Here is a 24,239-nt window from a genome sequence, read left to right as displayed (position 1 = left end):
AAAGTGGGATAGCCTTTTTTGAACTTTTCTTTAAAGGTTCCAGCTGATATTTTCAGATAATATACCCCCGCCCCCCAAAAAACATCAATTATTAAAGCTTGGCTCTTGTTTCACCTGGTTGTCATCGCGACCGTCCTCTTTTCGATGGAGATGAAAGGCTTTGAAGCAATTCTGGCACCTGCCCCTGTCAAAAATATTCGCTTCGAACTTCAAGCAAGCCACCGTGCTGACAGGAGGCAGCATTATTCCTGAGCACTCACTGGGTGCCATAGGCAGGAGTCCAAGTTGCTTTCACTGTTTCAAACAAAAAGGAAACAAAACAGTTGTACTTTTCTCTGCAGTTTCTCAGTTTTGGCCATTCCACTCCTCCAGCCAAACAGCCCAGAGAGAAAACTCCTCGCAAGTTGCCCAACTATCAGCGCAATATTCCAATCCTGGACTGAAATACTGCATCATGAGTCCCTGTTGTATTCCTGGAAACATTCCCTGCATGGATCACATTTTTTGGCCAGGGAAGAAGCCTTGCTTGCACAGAAATCCCCAAATGCAACTTATTCCCAAGGCATGTTTTATCCTCCACCTTGTCAAAGTCCGGCAGTGGGGATTTCAGCCAATATTCGCTCACAAGAATCGCCCTTTCCCCCTGAGGTTACCAGATTGCCCGGCAGGCTGCATTTTGGATCAAGTTGTCTCTGCTTCCCCTGCCCCTCCCCAGCTCTCAGGGGGTTCTGCTCTGACACTCCAAACTTTTGCCGGCTGCCCCGGCTCCAGCTCCGTGGTACCTGGCGGTGCGGCTCCATCAGCCGCTGTCAATCACCCCGCTGGCCCACAATTGCAGCGCCTCACTGCCCGGGCGTCCTCTTGCATTGGCCGCCCGAGCTGTCAATTACACGGTGGGGCGCTCCCACCTCATCCACCAGCCACGAAGCAGTCTGGTGCTGAACCCTAGGTGCGCTGGAGTCTCGGCTTGTACACATGTTAAATCATACAATCCCTACAGTGCAAAAAGAGGCCATTGGGTCCATCCAGTCTGACTCTTACCCATTCCTACCCCATGTATTTACCCCTGGTTATCACCCTAACTTACACATCCAGGGGCGGCACTGTGTTAGCACTGCTGCCTCAGCACCTCAGAGCATTAGCCTGAATCTCTGGACTACAAGTCCAGAGACATTACCACTACACCACCATCGCCCCATAGATAAGACCATAAGGCACAGCAGCAGAAGGCGGCCATTGGCCCATCTACTCCGCACAGCCATTCAACAAGACAATGACTTATCTGCGATAATCCTCAACTCCACTTTATCCCCATAACCCTCGACTCCCTTACTGATTAAAAATCCGTCTACCTCAGCCTTGAACATACTTAATGACCCAGCTTCTACAGACCTCTGCGGTAAAGAATCCGGATTCACTACCCTCAGGAGAAAAAAATGTTTTCATCTCTGTCTTAAACGGGTGACCCCTTACTCTGAGATTATGCCCTCTGGTCCTAGACTTTCCCACAAGGGGAAACAACATCTCAGCATCTACCTGCCAAGCCCCCTGAGAATCCAACATGTCTCAATAAACTCACCTCTCATTCTTTTAAATTCCAGGCCCAACCTACTCAACCTCTCCTCATAAGAAAATCCCTCTATACTTGGGATCAATCTAGCGAACTTCCTGTGGACTGCCTCAAATGCCAGTATATATTTCTCTAGATAAGGGGACCAAAACTGTTCACAGTATTCCAGGTGTGATCTAACTAGTGCCTTGCGTTGTTTTAGCAAGATTCCCCTATTTTTACAATCCATTCCCATTGGAATTAAGGCCAACGTTCCATTTGCCTTCCCAATTGCCTGCTAGTTTTTTGTGATTTATGCACAAGGACCTCAAAATCCCTGTGCAGCAGGTCGTTATTTAAAGAATATTCAGCTCCTTTATTCTTCCTACTGAAGTGCATAACTTCACATTTTCCTACATTATAATCCATCTGCCAAGTTTTTGCCCACTCACTTAACCTGCCTACATCCCTATGTAAACTCCGTCATCCTCACCACTTGCCTTCCCATTGCGTCATCCACAAACTTGGCAATAGTACATTCACTTCCCTCGACTAAGTCATTTATATTGTATACAATTGTGGCTGCAGCACTGATCCCTGTGGCACTCCACTAGTAAGAAGTTTAACAACACCAGGTTAAAGTCCAACAGGTTTATTTGGTAGCAAAAGCCACACAAGCTTTCGAGGCTCTGAGCCTCGAAAGCTTGTGTGGCTTTTGCTACCAAATAAACCTGTTGGACTTTAACCTGGTGTTGTTAAACTTCTTACTGTGTTTACCCCAGTCCAACGCCGGCATCTCCACATCAGCACTCCACTAGTTACAGGTTGCCATCCTGAAAATGCCCCTCTTATTCCAACTCTCTGTCTTCTATCAGTTAGCCAATCCTCTATTCATGACCAGTTAATTAGGATGTTGGTTGAAGGAGAAATATTGGCAAGACAAACTCTCCTACAAATAGTGCCATGGTATCTTTTACCTCAACAGTACCTGACAAGGAAGATGGGGCCTTGTTTAATGTTTCAACCAAGAGGGAACATCTTTAACAGTGCAGCATTGGAGTGTATCTGGATGAAATGCTCATGCCTCGAGTGGGAGGGGGAGACCAATTTTAAAAAGTGACAACTACCCCACACCAATTCTAGCAGTTAAGACAGGCACCTGGATATGTATTTAACCTTGTGAACCTTGAGGGGGTCGGCTAGCTCAGTTGGCTGGATGGCTAGTTCTTGATGCAGAGCAATGCCAATAGCGCAATTTCAATTCATGTGCCAGCTGAGGTTATGAAGACTCAGCCTTGTCCCTCACCTGAGGTGTGGTGATCCTCAGGTTAAATCACCACAAAGGGCAGCATGGTGGCACAGTGGCTCACACTGCTGTCTCACAGCCCAGGGGCCCAGATTCAATTCGATGGGTGACTGTGTGGAGTTTGCATGTTTTCCCCGTTTTTTTCCCTGGGTTTCCTCCAGGTGCTCCGGTTTCCTCCCACAGTCCTAAAGACGTGTTGGTTAGGTGCATTGGCCATGCTAAATTCTCCCTCCATGTACCCGAACAGGCGCCATGGCTACTAGGGGATTTTCACAGTAACTTCATTGCAGTGTTAATGTAAGCCTACTTGTGACACTACACCAGTCAGCTCTTCCCCTCAAAGGGACTATGCTGACTTTAACCTTGAGAGTCAGACGTAGTGCAAAACTGGGCAATGATCGTGGGAAAAAAAATCCATTGTGAAACATGTGACTTTCCTCATCTCAAAGGAAGTTCAAACATCCACACAAAAAGGCAGGGATTTAATGGATGTATATCACGCTGGTACAGCAAAATCATTTTCTGTGTGTGAGATTCCATATAGCGTTGTGGAGCGGCACAGTGGCAAGCATTGCTGCCTCAAAGCACCAGGGACCTGGAACAAAGAACAAAGAACTGGGTTCGATTCCGGCTTGGGTGACTGTTTGTGCCGAGTCTGCACGTTCTCCCCGTGTCTGTGTGGGTTTCCTCCGGGTGCTCCGATTTCCTCCCACAGTCCAAAAGACGTGCTGGTTAGGTGAATTGACCAGGCTAAATTCTCCCTCAGTGTACCCGAACAGGCGCCGGAGTGTGACGACTAGGGGATTTTCACAGTAACTTCATTGCAGTGTTAATGTAAGCGTTACTTGCAACTAATAAGTAAACTTTAACTTTACTTTAGAGCAAGCAACTACATTTACATGTAGTTTTCTATTAATGAGGAAAAATAAGTAGCAATCATGGCAAGTCTCTCAGCAGATTAGGATTAGTAAGAGAATTACTTTGCAAAACTCTATTTTCAAGACACTTGCTTTTTTTTATTGCAGCTAATCACCAGAGAATCAATGCCTTACTGCTGTTCAGCTCCAAAGTTCTGCCAGCTGCCGTGGAGGTATCAGCAGCAGCGGATGTGAGGCACACACTACAAGACGTGACGGTCACAAAGAAGAAGCTTATTTCATTTCTGACGGGGCGATAACATGTTTACAAATAGCAAGAAGAAAGTTTGCCAGTAGCTAGAAATAATGGAAAGGACAGATCGGGGCAAGGCAAGCAATACAGCTTGCATGACGCACGGCTGGCTAAGGATGGATATACTAAATTCTCCAGTCTGAAACAAGAATGAGAGAATCTCCACGTTAACACAATCATGGATTCAGAGGCTCAGGTTCAATTCTTGCCTTTTAAAATGGCTGGATTAATGTACATCTAGAAAAGGAAATTAGAGGCATCATGAATAGTACTGCTGAGGATTTCAGAAGGATTTCGGGAAAATAAGTGAGAGATCTACAAGCAGCAGGAAGATTAAGGGGGAGCTCACATCAGAACATCAATAATCTGGGGCAGGTAAGGCCAGGTAGGACAAATGGCCTTTCTTGCTTGACTTTCTGTTTTTGTGCAAAGGTTCGAGGGCTGTCCAAGGACCTGCAAGAGGCGCATGAATTGTAGCAACAGATTTCACACATCCCGCACAACTCAGACAGGGTAGAAAATGAAGAGTGCTGCAACGCACTGAAGAATTCTGGAGTCTGGAGGACAATCAAGCTTAGCAAAACATCAGATGCCACCGTCCCATCTTAGAAGCAAAAGGCCCGAAACAAACAATCTCTCAGGGCGCCCCAGCATTACTTATTAGTCCCAGTATCTTCATAAAGGAGTTAGTGTGACTTAAGCACCTTCCTCTTAAGTGGGGCGATCTGCTGATATCTGAGCATGGCAGGTCACAATCAAATCCCGTCTACATTGCATTCCTGTTTGTAAAGAGGTCTAGGGTTATTGGTCATCCGGTTCCGCCAGTGATATTACATGGGGTCACATTACTGAGAGGATAGTAAAGGCCAGGAGACCAGGCGTTCTGTGATTCACAACTCCCCTCCTGGTTTTCCTGTCCTTTTTCTTCTCTGTGATTTTGTTGTCTTGCCTTTCAGGGGTTTTTTGACCTGGTCGTGAGGACCTTTCCACTTCTTTCCCTTATGATTCTTCACACTTGATGAGTGCAGGGCAGACGTCAGCGAAGAGATTCTGGAAAACAAGAGGGACAGAAGTTTCAGAGTTTGAGATTTTAATTTATTTAATAGTGTCACAAGTCGGCTTGCATTAACACTGCAATGAAGTTACTGTGAAAGTCCCCTAACCGCCACACTCCGACGCCTGTTCGGGTACACGGAGGGAGAATTTAGCACGGCCAATGCGCCTAACCAGCACATCTTTTGGGCTATGGGAAGAAACCGGATCACCGGAGGAAATCCACGCAGACACGGGGGAGAACGTGTAGACGATGCACAGACAGTCACCCACGGCCAGAGTTGAACCTGGTTCCCTGGTGCTGTTAGGCAGCAGTGCTAACCATTGTGCCACCATGCCAAGTTTTTCCCAAAGTTGCACTATCTCAGACATGTTGGCAACAGAGATGGCAAATAGCAGCAAGAAAGAAGTTACAGTTAGAGAGCATATTTGCCCAAGCTACCCCCTTCCTTCCTGTTGTAGCTGTGGCCTGATGGACGAGGATCAGGAACAAGTTGCTTGCCTGTCCATTCGGTGGAATGGCATGTCATGTGGGAGGGACCTAAAATGGAGACTAAGAGTACAAAGAACAAAGAACAGTACAGCTCAGGAAAGAGGCCCTTCGGCCCTCCAAGCCTGTGCTGCTCATTGGTCCAACTAGACCATTCGTTTGTATCCCTCCATTCCCAGACTGCTCATGTGACTATCCAGGTAAGTCTTAAACGATGCCAGCATGTCTGCCTCCACCACCCTACTTGGCAGCGCATTCCAGGCCCCCACCACTCTCTGTGTAAAAAACGTCCCTCTGATATCTGAGTTATACTTCGCCCCTCTCACCTTGAGCACGTGACCCCTCGTGATCGTCACCTCCGACCTGGGAAAAAGCTTCCCACTGTTCACTCTATCTATACCCTTCATAATTTTGTACACCTCTATTAGGTCTCCCCTCATTCTCCGTCTTTCCAGGGAGAAGAAGCCCAGTTTACCCAATCTCTCCTCATAGCTAAGACAGTCCATACCAGGCAACATCCTGGTAAACCTTCTCTGCACTCTCTCTAAAGCCTCCACGTCCTTCTGGTAGTGCGGCGACCAGAACTGGGCGCAGTACTCCAAATGTGGCCTAACCAGCGTTCTATACAGCTGCAACATCAGACTCCAGCTTTTATACTCTATACCCCGTCCTATAAAGGCAAGTATACCATATGCCTTCTTCACCACCTTCTCCACCTGTGCTGCCACCTTCAAGGATTTGTGGACTTGCACACCTAGGTCCCTCTGTGTTTCTATACTCTTGATGGCTCTGCCATTTATTGTATAACTCCTCCCTACATTAGTTCTCCCAAAATGCATCACTTCACATTTATCTGGATTAAATTCCATCTGCCATTTCTCCGCCCAATTTTCCAGCCTATCTATATCCTGCTGTATTGTCCAACAATGTCCATCGCTATCCGCAAGTCCAGCCATCTTCGTGTCATCCGCAAACTTGCTGCTAACACCAGTTACACCTTCTTCCAAAGTACATCGGAAGCAAATTTTAAAATGAAAAACTGGAAAATGTATTGAACCTTTAGGTTTGTGGGTCGGCAGAGATTTACTTCCCTGTTTTCCATCTCAGACGCTGGTCAGCAGCAATGGGACTATTTTGACCACCGTGCCAAAGATGGTTGGACCTGACAAGGTTCCCATCAAGCAGATTGTTGGGAATGGAAAAGCCCCGACAGAGGGGCTGAAGGAGGGTGAGAAGAGAACACACAATATCATTGAGAAGCGCTATCGATCATCCATCAATGATAAGATCATAGAGCTGAAGGATCTTGTGATACAAGATTATGAAAGGTACGGACACAGGGTGAGCAGGGAGCAGCTAGTCCCCTTGGCTGACGGGTCAGTTACGAGGGGGCAGAGTTTTAGGGTAAGGGGCAGCAGATTCAGAGGGGATTTCATTCAGAGGGTGGCGGGAGCTGCCTGGGAAGGTAGTGGAGGCCGGAAACCTTACAATCTTTAAAAAATATTTGGACGAGCACTTGAAACATCATAACATTGAAGGATCTGGGACAAGTGCTGGAAAATGGGATTAGCGCATCTTCAGTGGTGGATATTGTTGGTGCAGACTCGATGGGCAGAATGGCCTATTCTACGCTGTATGAGTCTATGACAGAATAGAATCTCACACCGCACCGACAACAATCCCACCCAGGCCCATCCTTTTAACCCCACATACTACCCTGCTAAACCCCCTGACACTAAGGGACAATTTAGCATGGCCAATCCACCTGGGCGGCACGGTAGCACAGTGGTTAGCACTGCTGCTTCACAGCTCCAGGGACCTGGGTTCAAATCCCGGCTCGGGTCACTGTCTGTGTGGAGTTTGCACATTCTCCCCGTGTCTGCGTGGGTTTCCTCCCACAGTCCAAAGATGTGCGGGCTAGGTTGATTGGCCATTCTAAATTGCCCCTTAATGTCCCGGGATGCATAGGTTAGAGGGATTAGTGGGTAAATATGTAGGGATATGGGGATGGGGTCTGGGCGGGATTGTGGTTGGTGCAGACTCGATGGGCCGAATGGCCTCTTTCTGCACTGTAGGATTCTATGATTCTATGAACCCACATATCTTTGGAGTGTGGGAGGAAACCGGAGCTCCTGGAGGAAACCCACGCAGACACGGGGAGAATGTGCAGACTCCGCACAGACAGTGACCCGAGGCTGGAATCGAACCCGGGTCCCTGGCGCTGCGAAGCAGCAGTGCTAACCACCGTGCCGCCGTGGAATTACAGATCTTCTGCGCAGAAACCTTAAAAGGGGAAGCAAGGAGAATAAAAGTAAAAAATGCCAGGCACACTCAGCTGATCAGGCAGCATCTGGAGAGTGAGGCATCAGGTTGTCAGAACCCGATGAGTAGTTGCAGTATTTCCGCCTTTTACTTCAGAATTTCAGCATTCACAGTATTTGAAATCGGGACGATATATTTTAAATGATTATTAAGCCATTAACAGTTCATAAGGGTAAGGAGAGATTTAGTAGGGGCGTTCAGGATCATGATGGAGTAAATGAGGAGAAACGGTTTCCATTGGCAGGAGAGGCAGTAGTCTGAAGACACAGATTTAAGATGACTGGCAGAAGAACCAGAGGTAAGGTTAGAAAACATTTCTTTTTACACAGCGAGAGGTTAAGATTTGGAGGAACTGTCTGAGAATGTGGTGGCAGCAGGTTCAATCGAGGTTTTCAAAAGGAAATTAGAGAAGCATCAAAAAATCTGCAGGTTTATGGGGAAAGGGAGGCCCAATGGGACGAGGTAAATTGTTCTTGCAGGGAGCCGCCATTTTCTTAATGGGCCAAAAGGCCTCCGTTGTGCTGTAATCGTTTTTTTTTATCATTCTCTGATAATTTACCAAGCTCCAACAATCTAACAAGTAAATACATTTCTCCTAAATTCTCTCCGTGATTATTTTTAATTGAAGGCCCTTCATCACTGATTTTCCCAAACGGAGAAAAACGTTTCTCTCTGTTCACAGTCACCATTCCCTTAGTAATAGTGAAGATTCATTCATCCTCCACACCCTTCTGTGTTGCAGTGGAACTAGTCTCTCATCAGACTAAAAACCTCCCATCCCTTCACAGCATCCTAGCTATCCCTGCCTCTGAGCCACAAGTTCCAGGTTAGAGTCCCTCTCCAGGGCTTGATATCCAAGGAAGGTCCATTCATAACATGGCTATAGACAGGTTGACTATCAACTTGTGAATCCTTCCAATTCACAGCAATGGCAGGCGGTAAGAGTGGGAGAGATTCCTGGCCAGCCCATGTGACTGTTGAAGCTTCTACCATCACCACCCATAGCTCCAGACTATAAAATACATGGAAAGGTTTATGTTACCGCAGGAACTCAGACTCCCCGAGTGACCGGTGACCTACCACCACCAGAAATATAAGCATTTTTCATTGATTTGCGAGCCTGAAATGCTGCTCTGAATTACATACTCACCTTTACCCCAAGATTCTTTACTCTGCTAGCCATTCACAGTTCAGGAGAGTTTTCTATTTTCCCGACTGAAGTTCATTTATGTCTGATAATGTTCATTTCATAGAATCCCTATTGTGCAGACGGCCATTCAGCCCATCGAGCCTACACTGACAATAATCCTACCCAGGCCTATCCCCCTAACCATACGTATTTACCCTACCAATCTCCCTGACACTAAGGGGCAATTTAGCATGGCCAATCCACCTAACCCGCACATCTTTGGGGTATGGGAGGAAACCAGAGCACCAAGAGGAAACCCACGCAGACACGGGGAGAACGTGCAAACTCCACACAGTCGCCCTTGGTCAGAATCGAACCTGGATCACTGTGCCGCCCCATTTGCCGCTTAACTGCCCAGTCTGCAAGTTTCTAAATACAATACAAGGGTGACACGGTGGCACAGTGGTTAGCACTGCTGCCTCATAGTGCCAGGGACCCGGGTTCGATTCCCGGCTTGGATCTCTATGTGGAGTTTGCACATTCTCGCTGTGTCTGCATGGGTTTCCTCTGGGTGCTCTGGTTTCCTCCCACAGTCTAAAGATGTGCGATTGGCCATGCTAAATTGTTCCTTAGTGTCAGGGGGACTAGTGGCCAGTGCCAAATGGCCTCTTTCTGCACTGTAGGGATTCTATGATTCTAAGTCTTCTTATGCAATGCTGCATTTTTCCTCAATGTTAGCAACACCCACCTCCATCGTCATTCACTTCTGATCATTTGTGGAGAACCAACTTTTTTTCTACAGGGTTTTAAATAGTTACTTTTATCAATTGATGGTTTGAGTTATAAGGAGAGGCTGGATAGACTGGGACTTTTTTCTCTGGAGCGTAGAAGGCCAAGGAGTGATCTTATAGAGGTCTATAAAATAATGAGGAGCATAGATCAGCTAGATAGTAAACATCTTTTCCCAAAGGTAGAGGAATCTAAAACTAGAGGGCATAGGTTTAAGATGAGATGGGAGAGATACAAAAGGGTCCAGAGGGGCAATTTTTTCACTCAGAGGGTGGTGAGTGCCTGGAACAAGCTGCCAGAGGTAGTAGTAGAGGCGGGTACAATTTTGTTTTTTAAAAAGCGTTTAGACAGTTACATGGGTAAAATGGGCCAAACGCAGGCAATTGAGACTAGCTTAGGGGTTTAAAAAAGGGACAGCACGGAGAAGTTGGGCCGAAGGGCCTGTTTCCATGCTGTGAACCTCTATGACTCTAATTGCTCCTTATCCTCCACTGGGACAACTATGTTCACACTTCCACCAACATTCATGGGGGACGTATGATATATTTAATAATTCTCTCATATCTTGATCCTCTATAATTAGACTCCCTCCTCTTCCCAAAGTGATTCACCCTTTTTTATTTGGTTATTAAAGCGCCAACTTTTATACTTTCTAAAGTCTTTTTCTGATATTGTTTGCCTTTCTAATCACCTTACTCACTGACCAATGAAACTTTCTATAATTCCCACCTTTATAAGCCTCATTTCAACATGTGCTGCTCCCTTTGAAATCTCAATTGTCTGAATCTTTTTCTATCTCGACAGAGAGGAACTTATTGATTTTGCACGTTGATATTTTAATTTTTATTCGTTCATGGGATGTGGGTGTCGCTGCCTCGGTCGGCATTTGTTGCCCATCCCGGAGGGCATTTAAGAGGCAACCGCATTGCTGTGGCTCTGGAGTCACATGTAGGCCAGACCGGGTAAGGACGGCAGATTTCCTTCCCTAAAGGATATTAGTGAACCAGATGGGTGTTTTTACAACAATCGACAATGGTTTCATGGTGATCGTTAGACTTTTAATTCCAGATTTTTATTGAATTCAAATTTCACTGTCTGCTGTGGTGGGATTCGAACCTGGGTCCCCAGAGCTTTACCGTGGGTCTCTGGATTTCTAGTCCAGTCACAATACCACTACACCTCTGCCTCCCCAAATATTTTTGATATTTGGAGATTTGCCATTGCTGCTGAGTTTGCTGCCTTTCCTGTTGAGCTTATTTGGGTTAGAACGCTTCTAATCTTGCTGAACTTTGCGCTTTTTTCCATTTCCCTTTGACAAAGTGTCCTCCGAATGCATTAAAAGGTTTACACTGTCACACCGTCAAACGTTTTACCTACTTTGCAGACATTATGGGTTCAACACCTTTCCTTGGTAGTGGGTTTTCCCTTTTCACAGACAACTCCTCGTCCATATCATCATTCTTCGTCGTCGCCTGTTCTTCCTTGATGTCTTCTGGCTTCAAAAACAAAACAAAAAGAAGTCCTATTTGGTGACGTGAGGACAAAATCGCACTTGCAGCCACCAATTCTAACAGTTACTGGAAGCAGCAAGAGTTGAATTGTAATCTCCAACACCCAGTGTAAAGACTCCAATTTTGTGCTTTCAGAAGAGCACGGGAGGAAACTGCTTTTGAGATCAACACTATTTCAGAAAAGAATTGAGCCATGATAAAATACAGTAACATTAGGAGACGTAGGTCAGCCAACCACAGGCTTGATCAAAAAGGTACTGGGGAACGTCTTAAAGGAGGAGAGGTAATCCCTGACCTCTGGAATCCAGTCTCTAAACCTTCTCTGTCCTTCTAACTCACTCTGCACCTTTAAGGTGCTTCTTAAAATCTTCCTTTTTTGATCATCTGCCTTATTATTTCCATATGTAGCTTGGTGTCAGATTTTCAGTGTCAAATGTTGTTTGAAAATGCTCCTGTGAAGGCAGTGCACCATGTCTAAGGCACTATATGAATGCATTTGTTGATTTAAGAACTCTGTTTTTGAAACAAAGTTCTGACTGTATATTCAATTGTGCTGACTTTATTTTTTACATTCATTCATGGGACATGGGCGGCGCTGGCTGGGCCAGCTTTTATTGCCCATCCCTAGTTGCCCTTGAACTGAGTGGCTTGCTAGGCCAATTCAGAGCGCAGTTGAGAGTCAACCACATTGCTGTGGCTCTGGAGTCACATGTAGGCCAGACCGGGTAAGGACGGCAGATTGCCTTCCCTAAAGGACATTAGTGAACCAGATGGGTTTTTCCAACAAGCAACAATGATTTCATGGTCATCAGTAGATTCTTAGGGGACGATTCTCCCCAAAAAGTTCCAAGTGCTGAATTTGTGGGGAAAATGGTGTAAATCACAATTGTTTTTTCAATGGGAGTTCACACTCGAATCTCCCACACTCCGTGCACCGCACAGGTCACAATCGTGGATATCATTAAACGCTTTGGGGTGGGGCCTATTTGCGCCAAAGTCACCCCCCCTCCCCCCCCGGGGCAGACCCCCCCCCCCCCCGATCGCTGGCCTCCCTCCAGCCTCGACTGATCCTGTCTGCAGAGCGGCAGCAGGACACCCCCCCACCCCCACCAGTTGCCCCCTAGGCCTCGCCCCCAGGCCAAAAAATTAGCGGGTCAGAATGGGAGAATCGCCCTCTTAATTCCAGATTTTTTTAAAAATGGAATTCAAATTCCACCATCTGCTGTGGCAGGATTCGAACCCGGGTCCCCAGAACATTAGCTGAACCAGATGGGTTTTTCCGACAATCGACTATGGTTTCATGGTCATCAATTAATTGTTAATTCCAGATATTTTATATTGAAAACAAATTCCACCATCTGCCGTGTCAGGATTCGAACCCGGATCCCAGAACATTAGCTGAGTTTCTGGGTTAATAGTCTAGCAATAATGCCACTAGGCCATCGCCTCACTTAATATTCAATTGTTCCGACTGCACTTTCAATTGTTCCGACTGCACTTTCAATTGTTCCGACTGCACTTTCAATTGTTCCGACTGCACTTTCAATTGTTCCGACTGCACTTTCAATTGTTCCGACTGCACTTTCAATTGTTCCGACTGCACTTTCAATTGTTCCGACTGCACTTTCAATTGTTCCGACTGCACTTTCAATTGTTCCGACTGCACTTTCAATTGTTCCGACTGCACTTTCAATTGTTCCGACTGCACTTTCAATTGTTCCGACTGCACTTTCAATTGTTCCGACTGCACTTTCAATTGTTCCGACTGCACTTTCAATTGTTCCGACTGCACTTTCAATTGTTCCGACTGCACTTTCAATTGTTCCGACTGCACTTTCAATTGTTCCGACTGCACTTTCAATTGTTCCGACTGCACTTTCAATTGTTCCGACTGCACTTTCAATTGTTCCGACTGCACTTTCAATTGTTCCGACTGCACTTTCAATTGTTCCGACTGCACTTTCAATTGTTCCGACTGCACTTTCAATTGTTCCGACTGCACTTTCAATTGTTCCGACTGCACTTTCAATTGTTCCGACTGCACTTTCAATTGTTCCGACTGCACTTTCAATTGTTCCGACTGCACTTTCAATTGTTCCGACTGCACTTTCAATTGTTCCGACTGCACTTTCAATTGTTCCGACTGCACTTTCAATTGTTCCGACTGCACTTTCAATTGTTCCGACTGCACTTTCAATTGTTCCGACTGCACTTTCAATTGTTCCGACTGCACTTTCAATTGTTCCGACTGCACTTTCAATTGTTCCGACTGCACTTTCAATTGTTCCGACTGCACTTTCAATTGTTCCGACTGCACTTTCAATTGTTCCGACTGCACTTTCAATTGTTCCGACTGCACTTTCAATTGTTCCGACTGCACTTTCAATTGTTCCGACTGTACTTTCAATTGTTCCGACTGTACTTTCAATTGTTCCGACTGTACTTTCAATTGTTCCGACTGTACTCTCAATTCTACATTCAGAACACTGCCCCTTCACATCTGAAAAATAATAAGCCTGTGCTTATTCAGAAGTAGCAGCAGGGTTTTTTGATGTAATACAGGGAAATGCAATGACTAATTTGTGCACAATAGTACCCCACAAAACGTAATGAGATAAACGAATAATCGATTTCAGTGATGTCGGTTGAGAGGTAAGTGCTGGCGGCCAGGACACTGGGGAGAAATCATGCCCTCTTCTTCCAACTAGTGCCTTGGGAGTTTTTTGTAAATCCATCTGAAAGAAACACCAGTGCCTTTTGACATCTGAAAAGGCAGCACACACAGTGCTTCCTTGTACTGCACTGAAGCTTAATGTTTAAAAGAGTCAAGTCTTTGTCTCCAGCGGATCTCCGCTAAGTAAGATCTCACTCTGGTCCTATCATAGGCAGCAATATGTCCTGAGCAACTGCAGGTTTTTTTTGAACTGGGAGCTGCAACTTCCCTTCAGTGGTGAATAAGAGCCATGCATTTAGACCGGCTGAATACTTTCTCTCTAAGTTGGATTAAAAAGCTTCCTCGGCATTATTTTGAATAAGAGGGCATGAGTTCTCCCCAGTGTCTTGGCCACCAACACTCAAACCAATATCACAGAAATCGATTATCCCTTTACCTCATTGCTTCCCGTGGGATCTTAGTGTGCACAAATTGGTCATTGTGTTTTGCTATATCACAACAGTGGCAAGGAGGGAGTGCCCGGCACGTTGGAATGTCAAGATGCTCAACACCATCTAGGACAAAGCCACTGGTTTGATTAGTCCCCCTTCCACAAACAGATATGGGAGAAGGGAATATAAGGTTAAGATGATACATTTAGATGAGGAAAGATGGGATGAGGCTCGAATGGAGTATAAACACCGGCATGGACTGGCTAGGCCAAACGGTCTGTTTCTGTGCCGTATATTTCTTTTATTCAAACGTGGGACATGGACGTCGCTGGCTAGACCCGCATTTATTGCCCATCCCTAGTTACCCTTGAGAAGGTGGGGGTGAGCTGCCTTCTTGAAACACTGCAGTCCACATGCTGTGTGTTGACACACAATGCAGTTAGGGAGGGAATTCCAGGATTTTGACCCAGCGACTGCAAAGGAACGGTGATATATTTCCAAATCAGGATGGTGAGTGGCTTGGAGGGGAACCTCCAGGTGGTGGTGTTCCCATGCTTCTGCTGCCCTTGTCCTTCTAGATGGAAGTGGTCTGGGTTTGGAAGGTGCTGTCTAAGGATAGAATCATAGAATCCTTACAGAGCAGAAGGAGGCCATTCGGCCCATCGGCTCTACACTGACAACAATCCCACCCAGGCCCCATCCCCGTAACCCTACATATTTACCCTGTTAATCCTTCTAACCTACACATCCCGGGGCACTAAGGGGCAATTTAGCATGGCCAATGCACCTAACCTGCAAATCTTTGGACTGTGGGAGGAAACTGGAGTACCCAGAGGAAACCCACACAGACACGGGGAGAACATGCAAGCTCCACAGTGACCCCAGCCAGGAATCGAACCCTGGAGCTGTGAGGCAGCAGTGCTAACCACTGTGCCACCATGCCACCCGTGCTGGGGATCTTTGATGAATGGCTGCAGTGTATCTTGTAGATAGTACACACTGCTGCTACTGTGCGTCGGTGAAGGGAGTGGATGTTTGTGTATGGGGTGCCAATCAACTGGGCTGCTTTGTCCTGGATGGTGTCGAGCTTCTTGAGTGTTGTTGGAGCTGCACCCGTCCAGGCAAGTGGGGAGTATTCCATCACACTCTTGACTTGTGCCTTGTCAATGGTGGACAGGCTTTGGGGAGACAGGAGGTGAGTTACTCGCCGCAGTATTCCTAGCCTCTGACCTGCTCTTGTGGCCATTGTGTTTATGTGGCGAGTCTAGTTGAGTGTCCGGTCAATGGTAACCCCAAGGATATCAACAGTGGGGGATTCAGTGATGGTTACACCATTGAGTGTCAAGCAGCGGTGGTTAGTGTCTCTTATTGGTGATGGTCATTGCCTGGCATTTGTGTGGCACAAATGTCACCTGCCACTTGTCAGCTCAAGCCTGGATATCGTCCAGATCTTGTTGCACTTGAACACAGACTGCTTCAGTATCTGAGGAGCCACTAATGGTGAACATTCCTGCAGTCATGGGCGAACATTCCAAGTTCTGATCTTGTATCCTCTGTACAAGGGTCTATCTTTCAACTTCAATCATTTACTCACCTGGTTTGCCCCAAGATTGAATAAACTGGCAGCGGTCAGATCTAAGCTGCTGACTGTTGTCACAGTAACGGTGTGGTTCGGATGGTTGTACTGAATGGACTCCATCTTGGATGTTGCCAGTTGGTCTAACTCATCAGCTTCCTCTGTAAGTAAACAGGAAACAATGCAGTCATCCTGAAGCGTGCAGACCCCTAGCCAGGGGCGACTACATATCAATCAAATTCAAGAAAAGGGATGACAATGGCAATAACTTAAATTTACTTCGAGCCTTCAACATGGTGAAATGACCCAAAATGCTTCACAGTAGTGCAACCAGACACAATTTGAAACTGAGCCAAAAGCCGGTGACCAGCAGTTGGTTTTCACAGAATCCTACAGTGCAGAAAGAGGCCATTCGGCCCATCGAGTCTGCACTGACAACAATCCCACCCAGGCCCTACCCCCATAACCCCACGTATTTATACCTTGCTAATCCCCCTGACAGTAAGGGGCATTGCCAATCAACCTAACCCACACATCTTTGGACTGTGGGAGGAAACCGCAAGAAACCCACACAGACACAGGGAGAACGTGCTGACTCCACGCAGACAGTGACCCGAGCCGGGAATCGAACCCGGGTCCCTGGAGCTGTGAGGCAGCAGTGCTAACCACTGTGCCACCCATTATACTGGAAGGCAAGCAGAGCCTGTGGAACCACATGCCCATCAAGGCTCATGAGAAAAGTGCAGAAACTTTGAGGAAATTTCAGCCTTGCTGCTCCAGTCTGATCCAAGCTCGGCGGTGAGCTATAACGGTCAGACTACAACAAGTGGATATGGAGGCCCATCACTGTGGCTAAAGGGTTGACGACACTGAGAGCTTTAACCCAAAACCGGAGGAAGAATTGTCTGTTGATTGTGAAACTGAACAAGAAATGAAAAGTTTAACCTTGCAGCCAGCTCACTCACACTAGACGATAAAAGTTACCTAAAGCTTCCTGTCTTTCCTTGAACATCTTCACATATTCTTTATGTCTCTGCAAATCAGTAAAGAGTACAGGTTAGGAAATATTACAGCTCAGTTGTATTGTGCACCCCCAATTTTCAGGATTCCGCCACTGGAGGTCATGCCTTGAGCTTCCGGTGCAGGAAACTCTGGAACGCCTTCCTCCAGGTCAATAACTTGTCCCTGTTGCTATCCTTGGTAAATGGGCCTGGATGTGGGGGGAGACCACAGGGTCATAAAGTTAGTCCTTAATAAATCTAATAGGAAATTCAGAGGAAACTTCTTTACCCGGAGAGTGGCTAGAACGTGACTGGAGGGGGCGGCATGGTGGCACAGTAGTTAGCACTGCGGTCTCACAATGCCAGGGACCCGGGTTCAATTCCCAGCTTGGGTCACCGTCTGCGAAATCTGCACATTCTCCCCATGTCCGTGTGGGTTTCCTCCAGCTGTTCCGGTTTCCTCCCACAATCCGAAAGGCGTACTAGTTAGGTGCATTGACCGTGCTAAATTCTCCCTCAGTGTAACTGAACAGGCGCCGGAGTGTGACGACTCAGGGATTTTCACAGTAACTTCATTGCAGTGTTAATGTAAGCCTACTTGTGAAACTAATAAATAAACTTTAAACTATAAAAGCCTTAAGAACGTGGAGCTCACGACCACTGCATGGTGTTGAAGCAATGAGCATAGATGCATTCAAGGGGAAGCGAGATAAACATAAGGGAGAAAGGAAGGAGAGGGTAGATGATGGGAGGAGACTCACCTGGAGCCTGTTTCTGTGCTGTTAATACTATGCAAGACTTCTCCTCTTATCTTTCTTCAAGGCACTCTTTAAAACCTACCTCTTTGACCAAACTGTTGACCAGCTGGCCTAATATAGCTCAGTGACTAATTCTGGTGGAATAATCATGGCTGTCAAACACCTTGTGATGTTTTACTGGGTTAGAAGGTACTAGTTCAGATTGCAGAACCCCCTAAATATCTTTGTAATGAATGTCAAAAAGATGCAAGAAAGGCTAGCTCAGTGCATTAGGGTGACAGTGGAATACCCACCAGGAATATTCCACATTAAAACCCCAAGTCTGGGCTTAATTACCTGGGGGCAGGACACACAACAAGTCGACTCAACACCCCTCAGTCAGGAAGGGGAAATAAATCAGCTGTAGTCGCTGCTCCCAATGTCTTTTCAATGACCCCTTAATGGCAAGTGCCTGTATGTAGATGCTGACTGGGGGCAGGATTGGCTCGGATGGGGAAGAATGGGGAGGGGGTTCTCGGGGATGGGAGGATACCAAAAGGGAAGATCTGTGATGGGTTGGGGGACAGGGCCAAAGAGATGTTGGTGTAAGACAAAAGGGGTACTAACGGAGGGGCAAAAGCAACAGATGAGCCTCAGAGTATGTCAAGCTTTATTAGTTAGTTTATTTATTAGTCACGAGTAAGGCTTACATTAACACTGCAATGAAGTTACTGTGAAATTCCCCTAGTCGCCACACTCCGGCGCCTGTTCGGGTCAATGCACCCTTTCGGACTGTGGGAGGAAACCGGAGCACCCGGAGGAAACCCACGCAGACATGGGGAGAACGTGCAGACTCTGCACAGGCAGTGACCCAAGCTGGGAATCAAACCTGGGTCTCTGGCGCTGTGAGGCAGCAGTGGTAACCACTGAGCCGCTCACCCTATTCTGCTACAGTGCAGACGCCCTCACACTGAGCTTGGTCAGCGGGCAGTCAATCTACCAACAACAATGAAATGAACACAAAAATATCTGCTGGCAGCAACAGCACAATTGTGTTGCTCACACCAGAGCCACTCCTTAGAAACCTATTACACATCACATCCTATCCAAAGGGTCCTATCCAACTGAATTATTCACGTGCATTAAATATGTATTGTCTACATTCTAAAGATGATTCTCCTTTAATGTTTGCTCCACTCATTTCCTTCATTAGGGAGTCACTGAGTAGATGTGGCATCATTTATATTGTCAGGCAGCCTTCATTAATAATTAAGTTTTATAAAATTAAATTCTACCCCATCTTTGTCACAGCAAAGAGTAATCACTTCCAGAATGACATGCAGCATCAACATTCCCATGGCTGTCGAGTCTGCTTTCTTCAGCAGCCCCTCGGCATCGAGGGTGATTTGCTTCCACTCTGGTTCGATGGGGGTTCTGAGATGACTGCTAAGTCCAACGTGCGATCTGCAGACTGCTATAACACCATAAGATACAGGAGCAAAATTAGGCTATTCGGCCCATCGGATCCTCTCCGCCATTCGATCATGGTTGATAAGTTACTCAACCCCATTCTCCCACCTTTTCCCCTGTAATCTTTGGTCCCCTTACCAATCAAGAACCTATCTATCTCTGTCTTAAATCTACCAGATGACCTGGCCTCCACACCTTTCTGTGACAACGAATGCCACATATTTACCCCCTTGGGGCTGAAGAAATTCCTCCTCATCTCAGTTCTAACTTGATTAACAACACTTAACCACCTCCTTTCCCTGTTCTTTTCGAACATTGTATACACTGGAATGTTGAGCACCCCAGTCCTGGTCACCTTGCAACCACATTTCTGTAATAGCTAACACGTCGCACTCATATATTGTAATCTGTGCTATAAACTCATCTATCTTGTTGCAAGTACTTAGTGCATTTAGATAAAGCAAATTTAGCTTTCATAAAATCCTACAGTGCAGAAGGAGCCATTCAGCCCATCAAGTCTGCACTGATCACAATCCCACCCAGGGCCTATCCCCATAATCCCATGCATTTACCCCAGCTAATTTCCCTGACACTAAGGGGCAATTTAGCACGGCCAATCCACCTAACCCGCACATCTTTGGACTGTGGGAGGAAACCGGAGCACCCGGAGGAAACCCACGCAGACACGGGGAGAATGTGCAAACTCCACACACAGTCACCCAAGACCGGAATCGAATCCGGGTCCCTGGCGCTGTGAGGCAGCAGTGCTCACCACTGTGCCAGTCTGCCCCCTGGTGCTCCATCTGGATAAGAATGGCTCGATTAAGCAGACGCAGCATGGATTCATGAGGGGAAAGTCGTGCTTGACGAACTTGTTGGATTTTTATGAAGATGTGACTAGTGCAGTTGACGGAGGAGAACCGGTGGATGCGGTGTTTTTGGATTTCCAAAAGGCCTTTGATAAGGTGCCTCACAAAAGGTTGCTGAAGAAGATTGGGTCACACGGAGTTGGGGGTAGGGTGTTAGCGTGGATTGGGGATTGGCTATCCGACAGGAAGCAGAGAGTCGGAATAAATTTTCTGGTTGGCAGATGGTAACTAGTGGCGTGCCGCAGGGATCGGTACTGGGACCTCAACTATTTACCATTTATATAGACGATCTGGAGGAGGGAACTGAGTGGAGGGTAACAAAGTTTGCAGACGACACAAAGATAAGTGGAAAAGTGAATTGTGTGGAGGGCGTAGAAGGTCTGCAGAGAGATTTGGACAGGCTGAGTGAGTTGGCGAGGATCTGGCAGATGGAGTATAATGTTAACAAATGCGAGGTTATTCACTTTGGAAGAAATAATAGCAAATTGGATTATCTAAATGGAAAGAAATTACAACATGCTGCTGTGCAGAGGGACCTGGGGGTCCTTGTGCATGAGACGCAAAAACCCAGTCTGCAGGTGCAACAGGTGATCAAGAAGGCAAATGGGATGTTGGCCTATATCGCAAGGGGGATAGAATATAAAAGCAGAGATGTCTTGCTGCATCTGTACAGGGCATTGGTGAGGCCGCAGCTGGAATACTGTGTGCAGTATTGGTCCCCTTATTTGCGGAAGGATATATTGGCCTTGGAGGGAGTGCAGAGAAGGTTCACCAGGTTGATACCAGAGATGAGGGGTGTTGATTATGAGGAGAGACTGAGCAGATTGGGTTTGTACTCGTTGGAATTTAGAAGGCTGAGGGGGGATCTTATAGAGACCTATAAGATAATGAAGGGGCTGGATAGGGTAGAGGTGGAGAGATTCTTTCCACTTAGAAAGGAAACTAGAACTAGAGGGCACAGCCTCAAAATAAAGAGGGGTCAGTTTAGGACAGAATTGAGGAGGAACTTCTTCTCTCAGAGGGTGGTGAATCTCTGGAATTCTCTGCCCACTGAAGTGGTGGAGGCTACCTCGTTGAATATGTTTAAATCACGGATAGATGGATTCCTGATCGGTAAGGGAATTAGGGGTTATAGGGATCAGGGGGGTAAGTGGAACTGATCCACTTCAGATCAGCCATGATCTTATTGAATGGCAGGGCAGGCTCGAGGGGCTAGATGGCCTACTCCTGCTCCTATTTCTTATGTTCTTATTTCTTATGTTCTCTACATGTGTGGCTCTCGCTGCTTGAAGGGGCGGGTAGATGGATCATTTGGAGGTTTGTCCGACATCTTGACGTCCCGACGAGGTCTCTCGTTCCGAATGAGCCTTTTCCATTCTGGTCAGTCACAAGCCAGAGACTCCCATGAATCAGCGCAGATCTTTAACGTCTTTGGGGACATTTAAGGACACCACTAAAGTTGTCTTCCTGGGCCTCTCCTGCCGCGACCAGGTTCAGAGCAGAGCAGTTGTTTCGGGGAGTTTGGTGTCAGGCGTCTGAACGACAGCAGAGCTGGTTTTGAGTGATTAGCATCTCGATGTTGAGTAAGTTGCTTTGGGCGGGAACATTGGTGTTGAATCTGTAATTTCTAATGGAAGAACAATTTGCCTCTTTGGAGCAAGTTTTTGGCCATCTACCCGACGATATTTTTGTGTGACTTGTTATCAAAGTTTCCTAATATCTTAGGATGTTTTAGTATTCTAAAGTATAAATACAAGGGCGGCACGGTGGCTAGAACTGCTACCTCACAGCACCAGGGACCCGGCTTCAATTCCCGGATTGGGTCACTGTCTGTGTGGAGTTTGCATGTTCTCCCCGTGTCTGCGTGGGTTTCCTCCGGGTGCTCTGGTTTCCTCCCACAATCTGAAAGACGTGCTGGTTAGGGTGCATTGGCCGTGCTAAATTCTCCCTCAATGTACTCGAACAGGTGCCGGAGTTGGCGGCTAGGGGATTTTTACAGTAACTTCATTGCAGTGTTCATGTAAGCTTACTTGCGCCGAATAAATAAATAAAAGTTGATTTTTTTCCCCCCTCGTTCAGAGCAATCCTCCTTGCCAAATAGAACTGTTTCAAACACCATTCTCACCTCATCTTTCACACGCTTTTGTTCTGCCTTCAGCTTGGCTTTAATTTCTTCCAAAGCCTTTTTTCTCCTGTCCACCTTGCGCTTGTGAAAACCAGTCAGAAACTCCCTTCAAAGGAAATGAACAGAAAAGAACATGTTTTGATTTTTAAAAATCTGCACCATGTTTTCATATAGAATCATGGAGTGATACAGTTCACACATTCATTCAGCCCATCAATGCTGTGCATCAAACCCTATCACCATAACCTTCTATTCCTTTCTCCGTCACATCTTGATCTAGTTTCCTCGTCAGTTAATCTATGCACTCACTCCGTATAATAAGCCAGTTCTTGCTGATCTTCAGGAAGGAAATTTCTCCTCAACGTTCCCCATTCAGTTTCTCTAAATTCTCCTTCCGACATCAACTGCCCCTCATTACAGACAGGGGATGAAGTCAAGGGTTGTGAAAAAACTGGCAGCTCCTTGTGGATGAAGTCAGCCCCACTGAATCGCAACCCAGCTCCAGTCACAGCACCCAAATGCCACCATCCCCACCCCATAACACCCCCCCCCATCATCTCTCCCCATCACCCCTTCTCTCTCCACCTTCCCCATCCCCCCTCCCTTCCCTCTCCCCATCCCTCCTCCCCTATCCCATCCACCCCCCCAATATCCCCCCCCACCCATATCCCCCCTCCTCCCCCCCCACCCATATCCCCCCTCCTCCCCCCCACCCATATCCCCCCTCCTCCCCCTAACCCCCCACACCCATATCCCCCCTCCTCCCCCCCCACACCCATATCCCCCCTCCTCCCCCCCACACCCATATCCCCCTCCTCCCCCCCACACCCATATCCCCCCTCCTCCCCCCCACACCCATATCCCCCCTCCTCCCCCCCACACCCATATCCCCCCTCCTCCCCCCCTCCCCCTCCCTCCCCCCCACACCCATATCCCCCCTCCTCCCCCCCACACCCATATCCCCCTCCCCCCCTCCCCCATATCCCCCTCCCCCCCTCCCCCATATCCCCCCTCCCCCATATCCCCCCCTCCCCCATATCCTCCCCCCCATCCCCCCTATCCCACCTCCCCCCTATCCCACCTCCCCCATATACCCCCTCCCCCATATACCCCCTCCCCCTCCCCCATATCCCCCCCATCTCCCCTATCCCCCCCATCTCCCCTATCCCCCATATCCCCTCTCCCCCCCCCCCCCAATCCCTCCTCCCCATATCCCCTCCTCCCCCCCCACATCCCCTCCCATATCCCCTCTCCGCCCCCCCATATCCCCTCCTCCCCCCCAAATCCCCTCCTCCCCATATCCCCTCCTCCCCCCCCATATCCCCTCCTCCCCATATCCCCTCCTCCCCCATATCCCCTCCTCCCCCCCTCCCCCATATCCCCTCCTCCCCCATATCCCCCCTCCCCCATATCCCCTCTCCCCCCCCATATCCCCTCTTCCCCCTCCCCCATATCCCCTCCTCCCCATATCCCCTCCTCCCCCCCCGATATCCCCTCCTCCCCCCCCCCCATATCCCCTCCTCCCCCCCCCCATATCCCCCCTCCCCCATATCCCCCCTCCCCCATATCCCCTCCTCCCCCCCTCCCCCATATCCCCTCCTCCCCCCCTCCCCCATATCCCCTCCTCCCCCATATCCCCTCCTCCCCTATATCCCCCCCTCCCCCCCATCTCCCATATCTCCCCCTCCCCCATATCCCCTCTCCCCCCCCCCATATCCCCTCTTCCCCCTCCCCCATATCCCCTCCTCCCCCCTCCCCCATATCCCCCCTCCCCCATATCCCCTCCTCCCCCATATCCCCCCTCCCCATATCCCCTCCTCCCCCCCTCCCCATATCCCCTCCTCCCCCCTCCCCCATATCCCCTCTCCGCCCCCCCATATCCCCTCCACCCCCCCCCATATCCCCTCCTCCCCCCCATATCCCCTCCTCCCCCCCATATCCCCTCCTCCCCCCCATATCCCCTCCTCCCCCCCCATATCCCCTCCCCCATATCCCCTCCCCCCCATCCCTTCCCCCCCCTCCCCCATATCCCCTCCT

At 48.0% G+C, this 24,239-nt stretch overlaps 1 protein-coding gene across 1 annotated transcript in view; it reads right to left on the bottom strand.

Annotated features, from left to right (window-relative positions):
• Positions 1–3,318: 3,318 nt before the first annotated feature.
• The window catches only part of nol12 (nucleolar protein 12), a 23,050-nt gene continuing 2,129 nt past the window's right edge, over positions 3,319–24,239 (bottom strand). Inside the window, exons 2-6 of the mRNA XM_078237594.1 lie at positions 22,203–22,308; positions 16,985–17,033; positions 16,019–16,161; positions 11,186–11,304; positions 3,319–5,075 (exon numbers count right to left, since the gene is read on the bottom strand). Of these exons, the coding sequence (XP_078093720.1) occupies positions 4,916–5,075; positions 11,186–11,304; positions 16,019–16,161; positions 16,985–17,033; positions 22,203–22,308 (577 nt within the window). The 3' untranslated portion in view covers positions 3,319–4,915. The remainder of the gene's footprint in view (positions 5,076–11,185; positions 11,305–16,018; positions 16,162–16,984; positions 17,034–22,202; positions 22,309–24,239) is intronic.

The sequence above is a fragment of the Mustelus asterias genome, chromosome 21, assembly GCF_964213995.1.
Source record: "Mustelus asterias chromosome 21, sMusAst1.hap1.1, whole genome shotgun sequence".
Taxonomy (NCBI): Eukaryota; Metazoa; Chordata; class Chondrichthyes; order Carcharhiniformes; family Triakidae; genus Mustelus; species Mustelus asterias.
Note: the sequence above shows the minus strand (reverse complement) of the source record. Positions and strands in the feature narration are given on the sequence as shown.